The sequence below is a fragment of the Drosophila biarmipes genome, chromosome 2R, assembly GCF_025231255.1.
Source record: "Drosophila biarmipes strain raj3 chromosome 2R, RU_DBia_V1.1, whole genome shotgun sequence".
Lineage (NCBI taxonomy): Eukaryota > Metazoa > Arthropoda > Insecta > Diptera > Drosophilidae > Drosophila > Drosophila biarmipes.
This window is the reverse complement of record NC_066615.1, coordinates 21,987,648-22,002,823: the sequence shown is the minus strand read 5'-3', so window position 1 is coordinate 22,002,823 and position 15,176 is coordinate 21,987,648. Positions and strand designations below refer to the sequence as shown.

At 42.0% G+C, this 15,176-nt stretch overlaps 2 protein-coding genes across 2 annotated transcripts in view; one reads left to right on the top strand and one right to left on the bottom strand.

The window, feature by feature from the left end:
• Positions 1-15,176, top strand: part of LOC108022831 (uncharacterized) — a 45,420-nt gene that overhangs the window by 14,983 nt on the left and 15,261 nt on the right. The window lies entirely within an intron of this gene.
• Positions 5,345-6,253, bottom strand: LOC108022830 (uncharacterized). Its single transcript, XM_017091975.3, has one exon. It carries the CDS (start codon positions 6,191-6,193, stop codon positions 5,435-5,437), a length of 759 nt encoding a protein of 252 aa, XP_016947464.1. The 5' UTR covers positions 6,194-6,253; the 3' UTR covers positions 5,345-5,434.

Sequence of the window (15,176 nt, the reverse complement as noted above, 5' to 3'; positions counted from 1 at the left end):
GAATCAAAAAATTTTAGACTTGTATGATCAGAAAATTGGAGTTTATCAGCGGGGCTTAAAAGAGCCTTAGAAGAAATTCCAATATCATATTTGTGATCTTTAAGATGTCATAGAAGATATAATCAAGAATTAACCCAAAACAAAGTTCACAATGTTATCAGTTTCATGACAAAATCTACTTAAGGATAGAATTCAGGAATATGCAACACTTAAGTTTTCTTTTGACAGTCCTTCCGCTTGAATAGTGACATGTGGAAAGTCGCAATCGAACTTTTCCTCACCCTTGTCACCCCACGGTGACTTGTCACCCCCAGATTTATTCCCAACCCCTCACGATCCCGAGATCATCATTGTGTCATCGTCATCAGTGTCAAAGCCAAATGTGATTTAAACTCGATTATTCTCAATTATTTTGTTACAAGCATTTCATTTCCAGTGACTCAGCCCCCTGCCCAAAAAGAAAGGCACCCTAAAAACCGCTCCTGCCTCGAATTATTTTTCATGCTTTTATTGGTTCACTCGAGTGGATTCGGTCTGGGGACTCTTTTTTCCACTCCTCCTTCGACTCGCTGCATTTGTTTGATTGAAATTGATTTTGTCTCGCCTGCGGGGATTTGTCGGAACGGAATGCCAGACTCCGGACCCCAGACTGCAGACTCCAGAGCCAGAACCAGACCTTATAAAACATTGTTCTCAAGTACCCGCTCTCTCCCACTTGACTCACCCTGACTTGACTCCTCCAATAAAGATTAAATTCATGCCGAATGGCCTCTCATTGAGATATGCGGCAAGGAAAGGAGGGAGGCCTCTAAGTGCTTTCAGATGCTGCCTCGTTATGGTAATCTGGTAATCCCCGCGCCCAGGGCTCTGACTTATTTATAACACCATTCGAAGTGATTACGATCTTAATTGTAAGTGATGCACTTGCTCACATGTGAGTGCATGTAGGGCATAGTTTTCCACCCCCTAGTTGGGCAGGGGGTCACAACTATCCCAACACGTAAAGGGCTGTCCTTTCTCACTCCAAAGGATTCGGGCCTTAACGAGGCTATATCTAATCAAATATTCAACCTTTTTCAGGGGGCTAAACTGATTTCATGGCAGCGATAAGCAAATATCTGCCATTCCCAACAAATTACTTGTTAACAAGTGCATTTTAATGTTCGGCTTTTTGGCCAAAATGTGGCACATGTGTGTGTTTCTCTGTGGATGGAGTGGCCACAACTGAAATTCATGTGGGCTATAAAAAAACCCACTAAACACAAGCCTACAAATGGCCAAAGCCCCCACTTAGTGTGCGAGTGTGTGTTTTGGCCAATTGGAACAGAAAATTGTGAAATGGTTTTTGTGCTTTGTGATTGCGGCCCTTTTTCCGCTTCTGCTGCCTCGATTCCAATGTAATGTGAACATGCAAACCGTATGCTTAACTGCAGTACATACGGTCAGGGGCGTCGTTAGGGGGTGCTAGGAAAGGAAATGTTAAAATAGGGAATAAAGGTTGTAATGTGTTTCTTACCTTTCGGTGGAATATTAAATAAAGTCCCTGTTAATCCATGTATTCACTTACGAATTTTAAACGCACTTCACTCAATCAGAAATAAGTTACCCAGACAAAATCTATCAAAACATTGGTCACGGGTTGTCTTTCCAAAGGGCCGCTCAATCAAAGTTCACCAGGCTAACTGGCATTCCTATGCAGTAATAATGATTTCCACATTTTTCCGCTTGCCTCCTATGAGACGAGTTCTATTGAAAACTCAACTCCTACACAATTCCATGGATTTCACGGATAAAAATGTTAATTTTCGATCTAATTAAATGTATTGGCTTCGATTTCCATTCACAGAACCGCTCGTCATCAGGAGGGGTTCAATAAAAAAGGTCGTCAAATGCTTTGAATAATAATCCGGCGAGGCTAAAAAATCAAACCGGGGAAGAGGTCGCAGCTGTTTTGACGCAGAAATAATCCATTAATTCAATAAATGTGTAGCACGAGTTTTTATCTTTTTTACACATTTTTCGCCCCGCTCTTTGGAAGTCAAATATTTGTACAATAATTTGTGGAAAAATGCTGGCAGCATCTGGTGACGAAATCAAAACCGATTCCTGACCGGGACTAAGCGCTCCTGCAAATACGCGGCGGAGGTCCTTTCGCTGCTCATTTTAATCTTTGATTTTCGGGGATATTGGCGGAGGACACTCGGGACGCAGGACCCATGACCCTTGACCCACAACAGAAGCTAAGCACACAGACGCGGCGGGAAACATGGAAAATACTTGAAAAATTACTCACCCGCAGCGGCGGCACAAATCCTACAATCTGAACCCAGAACCAGGCAGCCGGCGGCCAGAATGAATGAATGAAAATGTTGTGGAAAATCCCAGGGAAACATTTTGGGCAAACACACATGTATGCACATATGCATGGATGAGGAAGCCAGAGGCTGCGGGTGGGGTTCGTGGGTGAGGATTTTTGGGTACGGTTACGGTTACGGGCACATCGGATGGCCAGCGGGTGGCTCAAAAATCAATGGGCTCAAAATATTAAAGCGCTCGATTTCCATGTTCTCCATGTTTGCGAAGAGCCCTCGATCCCGCTTTTCCCCTTTTTCCTGGCCCCCTTTCCCTGCACGGTTTCCGTGTGTGTGCTCCGGTTTCGATTCTGATTCCGATTTCGATTCTCATTCCGCTTGAGATTGCCGTTTGTGCATTGGCGGCTGCCTTTTCGATTTGTAAATTGGCACTCAACGAATCAATGGATTTCGCCTCATTTTTAGTTCTGGGCCCAGTGGTCAGCGAGGGCAGACTGAAGAGTAGCTAGGGATACCTTATAAAAAAAGTTTTTAGGGTGACAAATATATTTATCCATAAATGTGTTTATATAATGATGTCTTGGGGAATTTGACCTAATATTTAAATATTAAACAAATTAAACTAAATTGGAGAAGAACATGTATTTATTGAAAGTCTTACTAAAAAAAATTTCTCGACTTTTAGGACTTTGACCCAGAGAATTTTTGTACCTTAATTTTGTATTTAAAATGTAAAACCTTTTAGCTTTCATATCTTGTTTAAATAGTCTTGTTATAATAAATATTGTGTTAAAATAAACAATTTCTCATTAAAACCATTTTAAGGTGCAAGTGTCGAACTCGAGACCACAGTTGCCAGTGGCCCAAACTCCTCCCGTTTGCTCATAGAAATGAATCTTAAGCTTAAAAAACAAACAAATAAATGTGGAAATTACCATTTCCTCCTCCCTTATTCTTCTTTCTTAGATATTTAGTAATTAATTGGCCCTTACTTTGGAGTAACTTTTCGATCCACCCCCTGGCCATCTCCATATGCGCTCCTCATACAAATCAGTCAAAGTGTTTTTCGGCCTTTTCATCGATTTCATTTTTTCAACACCCCCCAGGTTTTTGAGCAGACGGCTCTCATATTTGTGCGGAGGCTTCGAGCAGAATTTCAGGCACTCGCTTATAATGTACTTGACCTGCGAGGGGCTCTGAGGGGAGGCAGACTTCTCCTATCGCGGCACAATAAACTGGCAAAAGTGCAGCCTGGTTTCTATATCTCCGTGTGTGTTTTTCTGCGGGATGTCCTTTCTTTGAGCCTGTGGCCGTGACTGTGGATTCGCTCCTTCCCCTTGGCCAACGGACGTGTGGCATGCTCCATTTATGCGCTGATATACGGAATTATGCTGAAATCACGTTCCCACACAGAAATGGAAAAAGAGCGGGTTGGGATAAGAGTTTTCCTCGGCTGCATGTGGAAAATCTCGGCATGGAGGAGCCACCAAGAAATGTGCTTCCTGCATAAGCGATTTTCCACTGTTTGTGTGTTTATGGGAGGTCCTTGCTTTGATGTTGCTCCTGCCATTGCTGGGTTTTATTATGTTTGTGTCTTTTTCTTTTCGGGAAATGCTCTCAACTACTTTTATGGCAGCAGGAGTGGCTCAAAAACACGGAGAGAGCTGCACGAAACCCCATGTTTACTTATGTAGCTGCTCCCTCGCATGGAAATCGATAGTAATCCACTTGATCGATACCCGTCCGCCAGAGTGAATTGGTAATTTGGCAGAATTATATGACATGGGAAATCAATTTGGGCACTGGGAAAATTAATATGACTCGAATTGTGTGGTCTCACAAGTCACTGGAATCAATTTTTAATGTAATTAGGGGGGACAGTTCAAGAGGGAAGTGAAAAAAGTGCCACTTGACACAAGAATACCCTGCAATCAGTGCTTGCTATTATTACCCACTCAATAATTCACTCAAGTACTAGATGGAAAATTGAATCCATGGCTGCCATATGGATTCCACAGCCAAGAAGATTATTTCCACTATCTTTAGATAGGTACTAGCTCATCGGTATTCGTAGAAATCAAATACTTTGAGAGCCGCCTCGTTAAAAATTAAACGTTTCCCAAAATGTGATCCAAAATCGTTTGGCTAAATCAAAGAGCCGTCTGTGTAAACCCTTTTTCCTGGCTTGTGGCCAATTTAACGATCACACCTTGAATGGGCAGTAACTGTCACCTCATCTCCATCACAATGTGAGCTGTGAATGACTTTGAATTAATGGGCCAGTGTGTGTGATTGGGTTAGGATTTCATCCGACGGATGATGCCAATCAATGGCCACTTTTATTGCCCTGCCTGCCATATAAACCTGAGTTCCACGAGAGTCACTTACTTAGTTGATGGTGGTTCTACACTGGAATAAGAAGGAATAAAAACAAATGCTTTCTTGGCTTTTATATTCCTTGTTCGAAAATTCTTTGCCACTTAATGGCATTAATCTTAAAGATACCTATTTCATATGTGAGTTAATCACAATTCCTCTTAAGGCTCTTGTTGCTAAACAAATACCATATTTTTCTATTTGTGTACCATTCTTTCCCCTTGATGAATGGTGGGCGTGTGGAAGTCAGGGGAGAAATCATCTCCCCCGGGGGATGATGACATGGCAAGTGACATGGCCAAAATCAAATCATTGTCTCAGCAGCAGAGAAAAATCCTACTGCGCTCCGCTTCAAATTAACTACAGGAGGAAAACGGAGAGAAAGGATGCTGAAAAATAATGGAGATTTATCAATCGCATTATCTAGCCATCAATCTTGTCAAAAACTGATAGATGAGCCATTATCTGACAAATTATCTGTCGCGCGAGTGTGTGTTCGATGGGTTTGAGATTTACAAATTAGAGTCGTTCGGTCAATAAATATTCTCGAACCGATTGATGGGTGGATTTTCCCAAAAAAGCCACCGGTTGGGGGTAGTGTGAGTAGAATTCCCCCATGCCATAAATAAATTCTTTTCATTTTAGAAGAGGCACCCTTTTATTTCCTTAAATTCCGTGTTAGATTTTTATTAAAAACAAATGTAGGCCATTTATTCACATGGAGTAATGATTTTTCGATGTAATACCTATTGCATAATTGGAAAGACTATGGTTTTGATCTTGTCCCCTATGACATGAACCTCATAGTGAAAGCCCGCCACCACAAAAACTCCAGAAGTTGGCACAGCAGGCTGTTTGGGGAATTTGATAGACTCGTTAATGCAGTTGAAAGTCCATTGCCAGGCCTCGGAGATCCTGGTGACCAGGTCGAAGCACTGGGCCAACTTCGAAGACCACACGGACACCGAATCGAAGGGCAGGCCCTCCCGCTTATACAGTTTCACCACCTCATGGAGATTCCGAAAGGTACTCAAGGTTATTATGGCCGAAGGTATGTCGCCGAAGTAGTACTGGGGGAAGTCCAGCACTATTATAGGGGATCCTTTCATTCTGCGACCATATCGCCTCTTCGTATCTGTTTCATCGAACTCCTCTATGTGGATGGTTGGGCAGTTCATCCGCTCGATGAGCTTCACCGAACTCAGGTAATTTGGATGGTGTTGAATGCGCTCGTTCATGGGTCTCAGATTCGCACGAATCTTCCTTATCACTTCGTCTCTTATGGACTCCTCCACTAGGACACTGGCCACCTGCCCACTTCCAATGGGGTGGGTCATATCGGAGACTATAACCTCCACCACCTCGTCCACATCCCCGCTGGCGAACAGAATCATTATGCGCGGGAGCACCCACGCTTTGTGGGTTCCATCTTCTGGGTATCTGTGGACATGTCGCGAAAGCAGGGACAAGTATACGTCCGAGTGTCTAACATCACTTTCGAACATTTTGTATCGCTTGGAATTTGGATTTCTTTGACGGAAACTTTTGATGTTATCAAAGTTCAGAATGTCAATGCCCCTGTTTAGGTGATCAACATTAAATATAATATATTAAATATCATATACATATAATTTTCAAATTATATTGTGGACTTCCCTTCCCTTCCGCAACAAATAAATTTAAGTCAGCGGAGAATAAACAATTTTTAAATGGTATTAAACTTAAAAGCAGTCAGTCGGGTAGATTTATGAGACGCCTTTTTAAGTGTTTTTGGAGCGAAAAACTGTCCATGAATATTCACGAATAATTTACAAACTAGCCGCTGCACCCCCCGCTTTTTGGATCCAATTTGTTAATGAAGTTATCAACGGTTCAAGTTAGTTTCCCTGGGTTTCCAATTCATTTGCATATCTCGAGGAGCACCGCTCTTGTTGTTTATGTTTATGGGGCTTTATAATCTGCTTTTATAGTTTGTTTACTTAATTTTCTGTAGCTTTTTGACATTTTGCTCCAAATTAAAAAGCACACACAAAAGACGAGGGTAGTATTTAAGGAGGAGCTGCGAGTGGAAAGGGAGGCGCTGACGTATAAATATTCCCATTCCCATTCCAAAAAAGAAAATAGAAAAAAGTCGAAACAAAAGCAAAAGTTTTGGGCGGAAGAGGCTGCGACGCCGAAACACAAACAAAATGATACCGAAAAAAAGAGGAAAAATGCAATGGAAACAAAAATAATAGCAGCCAAAAAATGGGAATACGAATATTGCTGCTCCAGTTTTTTTTTTAGGACGAGGCTGGGAGTGGGAAAAGTGAAATTAAATCCACCAAAATATGCACATGAATTTGTTTTCAATTTCACATAAATCGGCGAGGCTTTAAAATGTTTTAAAGAAATCTTTACAGGAAACACTTCAACAGATTTTTGGGCCAAAATAATTAACTGCCTAGCAAAGTTAAAGAGCTAAAATAGTTTTAAGCCATTTAGATTTGGTATTTAACACACTAACAGATCTTAAAAAATTTAATTGATAATACAATTTTTAAGTAAATTCTAGTTATTGCTAACTCCTTTTTAAATAATTTTTGTAGCACAATTTAAATAGTTAAAATTGGCTTCTATTTACCTACATTTCCCCTGCAGCCCTCGCCCTTTGGGGCTGCGATTAATTTTTGCCATGGGCGCTTTTATTATTTCTCCGCGGCTGACAACTGTCTGGGAGCTGTTGTTCCTGCTGCTGGAGGGCCCATTCATGGCTCCTAAGTGGCCGAAATGTTTTTGTGCCACGTTATTAATGATCAACAAATTCCCCTGACATTTCGTTTCGTTTTGAAGTTGACACGTGCGCGGGGAAAACCGAAACCGAAAAGTTGAAACTGTTCCGCGATCCACCCCCGAGTCCTGAGTTGTTCTTTTTTCGTCATGATCCAGTGCTCAGAGTCACATGACACATTCCCCACTTCAAACCCAGACCAGCCCACTCCCTTCTATTCGCTGGTTGCGTTAGTAAAATGAAATGAAATGATTTTGAGTAATTTATTTTATAGTCGCGCTGAAGTATTTATTATTTTGAAAAGCGCCGAACAATGCCATGATTAATTTCGCTGCATGTGGAGCAAGTGGCCAACCACATCGCCCCTGCCACCCGCCGCCCCTGGCACCGGGGCTCCCCTAATCCCTCGGAAAATTCCTTGCGGCATCGAAAGTTTTTCTTCTCTCTGGCTGCCATTGATTGCCGAGCATATTTGGGTTGCCGCTGCTGCTGTTTCTTTTCCCGGGGTTCTGCGTGTTATTTATTCGATTTGATTTCGGTTCCTCCATCGCCTGCTCTTCAAACATATTGCAAAAGCAAATGCTCCTCTCGACCCTCACGGTTTGGTTCCGGGCAGAATAATAGCATCAAGTATAAAGCGGTTTAGTAACAAATTCGTTTTTATTTTTATCACATCTTAAACTTAAATCAAAGCCCAAGTAGCTATATGTGTTATATAGGTAATGTTCTTTATATATCATTTATAATTTATAATATTTCATGTTTCATTTTGATGTACATTTTAAAGAATAAATTCAATTGTTAAACTTATTTTTTCAATATTGAAAATCTGTATAGATCTTTTGTTTTTTTTTTTTTTTCAATCATATTTTCATTTCGATTATGCCATATCGCCCATATTATTTCTACCACGGTTGTGAGCTGTTTTCCCTGTTTTTTTTTCTTCTGCCCCTTGGGCTATAATTCAGAATCAATCGTTATGCTTTTGGCAGCTTGCAAATTTTTCTTTATTATATCATATTAATTTTATGAGTCTTGTTTTTCCTAAACCGCCTTTGGAGCACACTCCCTGCCATCTTGTCCCCTCGTTCGCCATCGTTTTCTCGTTGGTTTATTGCATTTAAAAGATATTTTTCATATCAATGAAGCTTCCATATTGGGGCCCTCGCACACACACACACGCAAAACCACCAGAAAGGAAAACAAAGGAGAAGGAAAAAGTTTGCTAAATTTCCTAAAGTCATGCAAACATTTTTTACATATATCGATTTTCAGCCGGATGAGGTCGACGGGGGTGAGCGCTCGGTCTTGTTATGACAGGCTCAAATTGGGTGCTATCAAAATTATATATTATTTTGCATAATATCTTCTTCTCCGCCACGGAGTCTCTAGGATAGGTAATTTGATGCGGCATGAATTTCGTGCCCCACAACGATTAGGTTTTCCCGCCGCCCACGCCACCCACCGCCCACTCTGTTTTGAAGTGGGTGCATTTTCCCTCTGTAGAAGCGACTTTAAGCAAACTTTAGCCAAACTTGGAACGATGTCTCATTTGTTTGGGGAGCAGCACTTAAGCACTCTGATTGTCCCAGCTTTGTCAAAGGTGAAACGGCAGGAGTTCCGTGGGAAGGGAAAGGGGGTCGGAAAAGCGAAAGACTTCCCAGATATTCAGCTTAATGCAGTCTGAAAGCTTCGCTTTTTGTAGAAACGCAGGAAAAACAGTGGAGATGCACTCAGAAGATATAATAATTCGATAAGTGGAAGCCGGAGGGGATACTACGCAAGTATCAAATGAAATACGCTCTAATAGTGTCTGAAAGTATGCAACAATAAACGTTGAGACCAGAAGTCCAATGTACTCACTTATTAAATTTTTCGCTGCATACTTTTAGACTCTTTTGTCCGATTTTAGTAGTGCTTTCAAAATTGGATTTTGAATTGGAACTAAAAATTATTATCTTCAACCACATAGTAAATTTAATAATATTTTTCTTAGTGCACTAGGAGGGAAAAGAGCTTAAATAATATTTTCATTCCAAGCATTGACTTCCGCTCCGTGTGGTACTACAAAAGGAAATTACCGACAGGGAAAAGGGCCAGGTCGAATTCCTTTAGGTGTCGAACCATTTATGACCTGCCATTAACACGTGTAAATCCCGTTCATTATGGAAAAGTCACGATTTCTAGTGTCAATATCGTAAATACAGACAACTCCGACTCGGGCAGAACTCCGACCTCAAGACCACTTCCATTTGGCATTCCCAACTTCCCCCATTGGGGCAATAAAACCGAGAACCCAATTGAAGCTCCCACATAATCTGTATCCATCCATCCATCTATCTATCCATCCATCCACCGGCTAAGTGTCCGTGTATCCGTATCTTGAGCGCTACACTCGATTACCCCGCTCGCCGATCTAATCACTTTGAGTGATGGCTTCGGTGCATTGAGACTCCGATTCCGACTCCGTCTAGGTCCCCGTCTACCGATATCCGTATCTTTGGCTGCCCTGGTATCCGTATCTGTATCTGTCTGCATACGAACGTCCCCCCCCAGGCGGACTATCTATCGCCATTGCGTGTCTGTTTGCATTTTACAAATGTCAACAAAGGCAAATGCACTTTGAGGTTCTATTAGTGGTCAGGTGAGGGTTGATAAGCGCGGTCGAGCGCTGCATTTGATGGACAGCCAGCAAGCGCGATAAGTGGAACCTCCTCCGCTGGCGACTAAGTAAATCAACACTAAAATAAAAACTTTATAGTAATTATTTAGGTTAATGAAGTGATATATATCTTTAGTATGGGAAATACTTGAAAAAGGGGCTTATACTGGTATAAATTTGAACCTATTTAAGATCAATATTTAAAATCATTTAATGTTTTAAAGAACGTTTTCATTCTCAGTGTAATTTTGGTGGTGGGTGGTTCTAATACCTTTATACATACATATTATGGATCCCATCCCCCTCCCCAGCTGAGTAATCCATCATAAAATTAGTTTTGGCTGCCACGAATGCTACGAGCATTAGATTTTTAACCAAGATTATGAAAAGTTAAGCCAAGCGGTGAAAGAGTGCTACATTTGTGATATCAAATAATAAGAAATATGTGTGGGTATACGTAGTAGGTGGTGTGTTGTATAAATATTAATTTAGGAAATTACCTGTAGGGCCATGCACCGGGTAGCCAATGCCAACTGAGGCGCTGGACAGACGTGGAGAAGGGTGGATGTGAATGGATTGGACGGCTGATGTGGGTCAGACACGCCATTCGAAGGCAGCTCCAACAAAAATCTTAGAGCAACAAGTTTGGGGATATTTGGGGGGCATTTCGGGGGTAAATAAAATCTATAAGAATTTGAACTAAGAAGATAAAATATGTTAAAATATTTAAGTTATTATTTGTAGTATTTTTAGTAGTTTCATAACCCATCTTTCTTGACCTTAACTAACCCTTTAAAAGTTACTCTTCTCTCGAACTAAAAACCTTGACCCGCACAGAGAGTAAACCCAAAATTGACCCCACTTACCTCGACCCCATTTCCGACATTTATCCAACCTCAATTTCTTCGATATTCGGAGATGTCCCAAAAGTATCCTCTCCTCGCCACTCCTATTCAATTGAAAAATACCCCTGAGAGGGCCGGCAATACCGTCTTCATGTTGCCCCATGCATAATAATAATTCGGCAAGGGCCAAGGCCCAAAGTCAATCTAATGAAAATCAAATAAAATAAGTCAGGGCTTTTGGGAGGAAAACGAAGGTCTAACGAGTATTTTCCATATTTTACAACTTCCCATGGAGAGGAAATAACAAAGGAACTTTATTAGGGAGGGAAACCCGGGGAGCTGAGCACTCAAGCTGGCAAGCCCGGCTAATTTCGAACTTAATTTAGGTGACTCTGTCAGTCGTTCCTCTGGCCAATTCCCCACTTTGGGCCATAAGCAATCGGCAATCGGCAAATCGTATTATTGGCATTATGACCGACCCCGCCCCCTAAGCAATTCCAACATCCGCCTACGACATTTTGATGGAGGCGCCTAAAACTCGACAAATGCCGCAGGAAATATTAAAGCCAGAATCGACGGCAACGACTAAACTTGGGGGTCATAAATGGCCAGTGGATCGCCAATTGTCATTGGTCACGTGCGGGCTAAGGGAGGGGAACCCCACTTTGTTGCCTGGTTGTTATTTGAAAATATAGAAATAAAAGAGCCAAGACAAAGGCAAAAAGGCGAAAAAATCAAAGAGACATTTTACGACAATTGCTGTTGCTGCTGCTGTTGCTGTTGCTGCCGTTGCCGTTGATGTTGCTGCTGTGCATGTTGCCGCTGTACAAATTGCTGCTGTTGCTGATGGCGTCGTTTGAGTCATTGGCAATTTGTCGTCGGCAATTGTTTGCTGGGTTGTCGTTCAGGTGCTGTTTTTCTCCCTTTTCTGGGTGGGAATCCACTTACAGCCAACAGTTCCATTTATAGACAGCACTCTGCCACCTCCAAATCCCCCATTTGTACCCTTTTCTCCGAGATTGCAACGTAAACACATCTAATTTGATTTATTTCCTGCAGTATGGTCTTTCTATTTGTTATGATACTCGTTGGCGCCTAGGAAAAGCTCCGCAAAGGGCTTTCGCCTATCAATTTCCCAGAGCCCCCGCAGCGTTGGGCAACACAAACGATCTGGATAATCACCTCATCGACAGGGGGCCAGAGATCGGGATCACTTGAGGCGATTGTCAAAATATTTTCACAGTTGCAGGCAGAACAAATAAATAAATAAATAACCGGCACAACGAGATGGATGCGAGGCTGCGATTTAAATGGATGACTGATTGACTGGGTAATTGCCCGGGCACTTGGCATGGCCTTTGTTTGTTTCCATAAAAGTTCTAAATGAGCTTAGCGAATGGGGCTGTCGGATGGTTTTCCGCCGCGGGGGTGCCGTGGTGCGGGAAAACCAGTGCAGAGAACAAATGCATTTCCCCAAATGGAAAATCGCTTTGTATTCCACGCACTTTCTCCCTTTCGTTTTATGTTTTCAGGCAGCCGGATTATTTTTTAAACTTCACCATTTGTTTTATGGCAGTGTGGATTAAATGGATTAAAGCGCATCCCATAAAGGTTTTTCTTTTGTGAATGTACTTTTTATGCAAATTATCCCTAAAGCGGAGCGAGATATCATTTTTTAGTCTCATGTGGTACTTTAAAAAATACTTCTTTCAAATAAATTCATGCAAAATCCAAGTTTAAGATGCTTGAATTATATCTAGTTAGTCTTAGGATATATTATTGGATAGTAAAAAATCTGAATGGATGATGTTACTGCGTTTTTTATCTGTGAAATTTATTGACGCTTCCCCTTTCTATTTTTCCGAAAAGATATTTTATTTCGCCGAATTGCTACACGACTATAAATTTTATTCCTTGACTTGAACTGTGAACTGATAGGCAATGTGGGAGAAGGGTAATTCCCTCGAGAACATCCAAAACTTGAATATTTTATCGCCCGTTTCCGAGAACACCAAACAGAGCAGCATTGAATATGACACATAATTCCATATTCCACGAACCTGAATGAATTTCAGGGGCTGAGTGCTGGGGAAACCAGAATTAGTTCTGCGGCATTACGGTCTCCATCAGATGGAAATGTTTTTTCCGTTTCCCGAAGAGGAAGGGGCAGAAGAGCCAACAACTTGGCCCTATCATGTTGACGCCCACTTAAAGTGGCACAATTATGAGGCGACAACATCGGACGCGGAACACACAACATCTTGAGGCGGTCCATTGCCTCAATTCGTAGCGATCCGCTTAATTATAGACTACATGGGGCGGGAAATTTGTTGCACGCACCATTAGCGACCAAATGTCCGACAGTCAGCCAGCAGATCCGGCTGAATTTGTCAAAATATTGCCGCCAATAAAAATAGAAAATCAGACTCGGAGGGGCAAAAACACTGAAAGGCACTTCTGTCACACTGGGCGATCGCTCAATCACTACCACTGCGAGGGACAATAAATCTTTTCAGAGGCCCCCCCACACCGTCCAATTTCCGCCGGGCCTCGAAAAGCGGACAAAGATCGCGGGGAATCGCAAAGGTTCAGAGGCATTCGGTGCCGGGTGTGTGTGAACATTTGTTGCATCGCCGCGACTGCAATTAGCAATTGAACTCTTCTGTAGACCATTTCGGGCCAGGCCTAATCACTTTGATCCGCTGACCCAAATACAAATCCATTCCGGAGCCATAACAAATTGCAGTTGGCCCCAATGAGTTATATCACTCATCCGATTAGCAATTGCTTCAATTTTATTTTATTTTCGTGGCGCCTCTCGACTCCTCGTCGATATCATGCCCCTCCCGGCCCACTTGGCCCCTAATTTATTTGAGTGTGTTTATGCATATCGGCGGAGGCTCTCGATTGCCTAATGTTAATGGCAAATGTTACTTATGGCGCTCGGAAATCCGGAAATGCCACGAAATCAAGCAGCGAAATGGGAAATGCTTTGGATACTCCGAATTGGGTAATTCTCCCAGCACAGATCCATCTGCACGAACGCTCATTAGTAGAATTTATTAATTACACATCGCAAATAGTTTGTAGCACCGAAATTGTTTATCTAATAATAATACAATGGTATTCCCCTTTTCAATTTCATTATTTTGTAATACTGAAACAACCGAATCTGCATAGCCATATGCCAGTAATACATACTCCCATTTCCATACTGCCTTTTTAATCGTTATAAAATGCCCATTAATCGGGTAAAACGCATTAAAATAATTGAATTTCGTTCGACAAACAGGAAGAGCCAGTCGCTTTGGCGGTGGGAGGCACATAGCTAATCTAGATAAATATTGATTAATATTGGGAAGGCATTCGGCGCTCGACGGCGGCTCCCCTTGGGGGGCTAGCCCACCGATGTTCGGGGATCCCACATATAGGCACGTACGAGCGACACGCCCTTTAATGCCTGCGCCGTTGTTTCTGCTGGTGTTGCAATACAAAATATGGAAAATATAATTTGTATAATTACATTGCCTTCTGATAATTCCAAATACATACCAAGCAGCAACAACAACGCCGGCAATAAACGTGGCCACAATTGGAGTCAAAGATGTTCGCGGGGGGCCCAGCGCAACACCCTGAAATGGTGAGGAGTTGAATAGTTGGAATGATTTTTTACAATTGGAAAATTATTTAAAAATATTGATTTTTAAAAAATATTGAATATATTATTTTATATAATCCATATAAAATATAGCGAAAATCCTTTTAAATTAGCTTCTACCTTTAGTTAGTTAAAATGTTTAGATGAGATCGGTAATACCCATCATTATCTTATATGAAAATCTCATTTTCAGAGTAATTTAAAGATAGTTTTGTTAATATTTAACCACATTTAAGTTATAAATTGTACATACCTTTGGGCTACTGCATTAATGAGGTACATAGATACTTCTTTCGTGTCACGCGTCCATCTCCAAAGGGCGTCGACTAATTGAAAAGCGCTCCGCCCCCCGTTTTCCGCATTTTTACCCGCTTAACCCCCCTCTGGGCGGCGGCACGCACAGCGCGGTGCCATCGCACTGAAATAGATGTCTCCGCTGGCCGAACCTCACCCAAACCGACCTGGAACCCGAACCCGACCACTCGGAACCGTGGTGAAACGTGGCTGCGGAGGCGCCACTCGCTGCGCCGATGACGTCTCCATGTCGGAATCC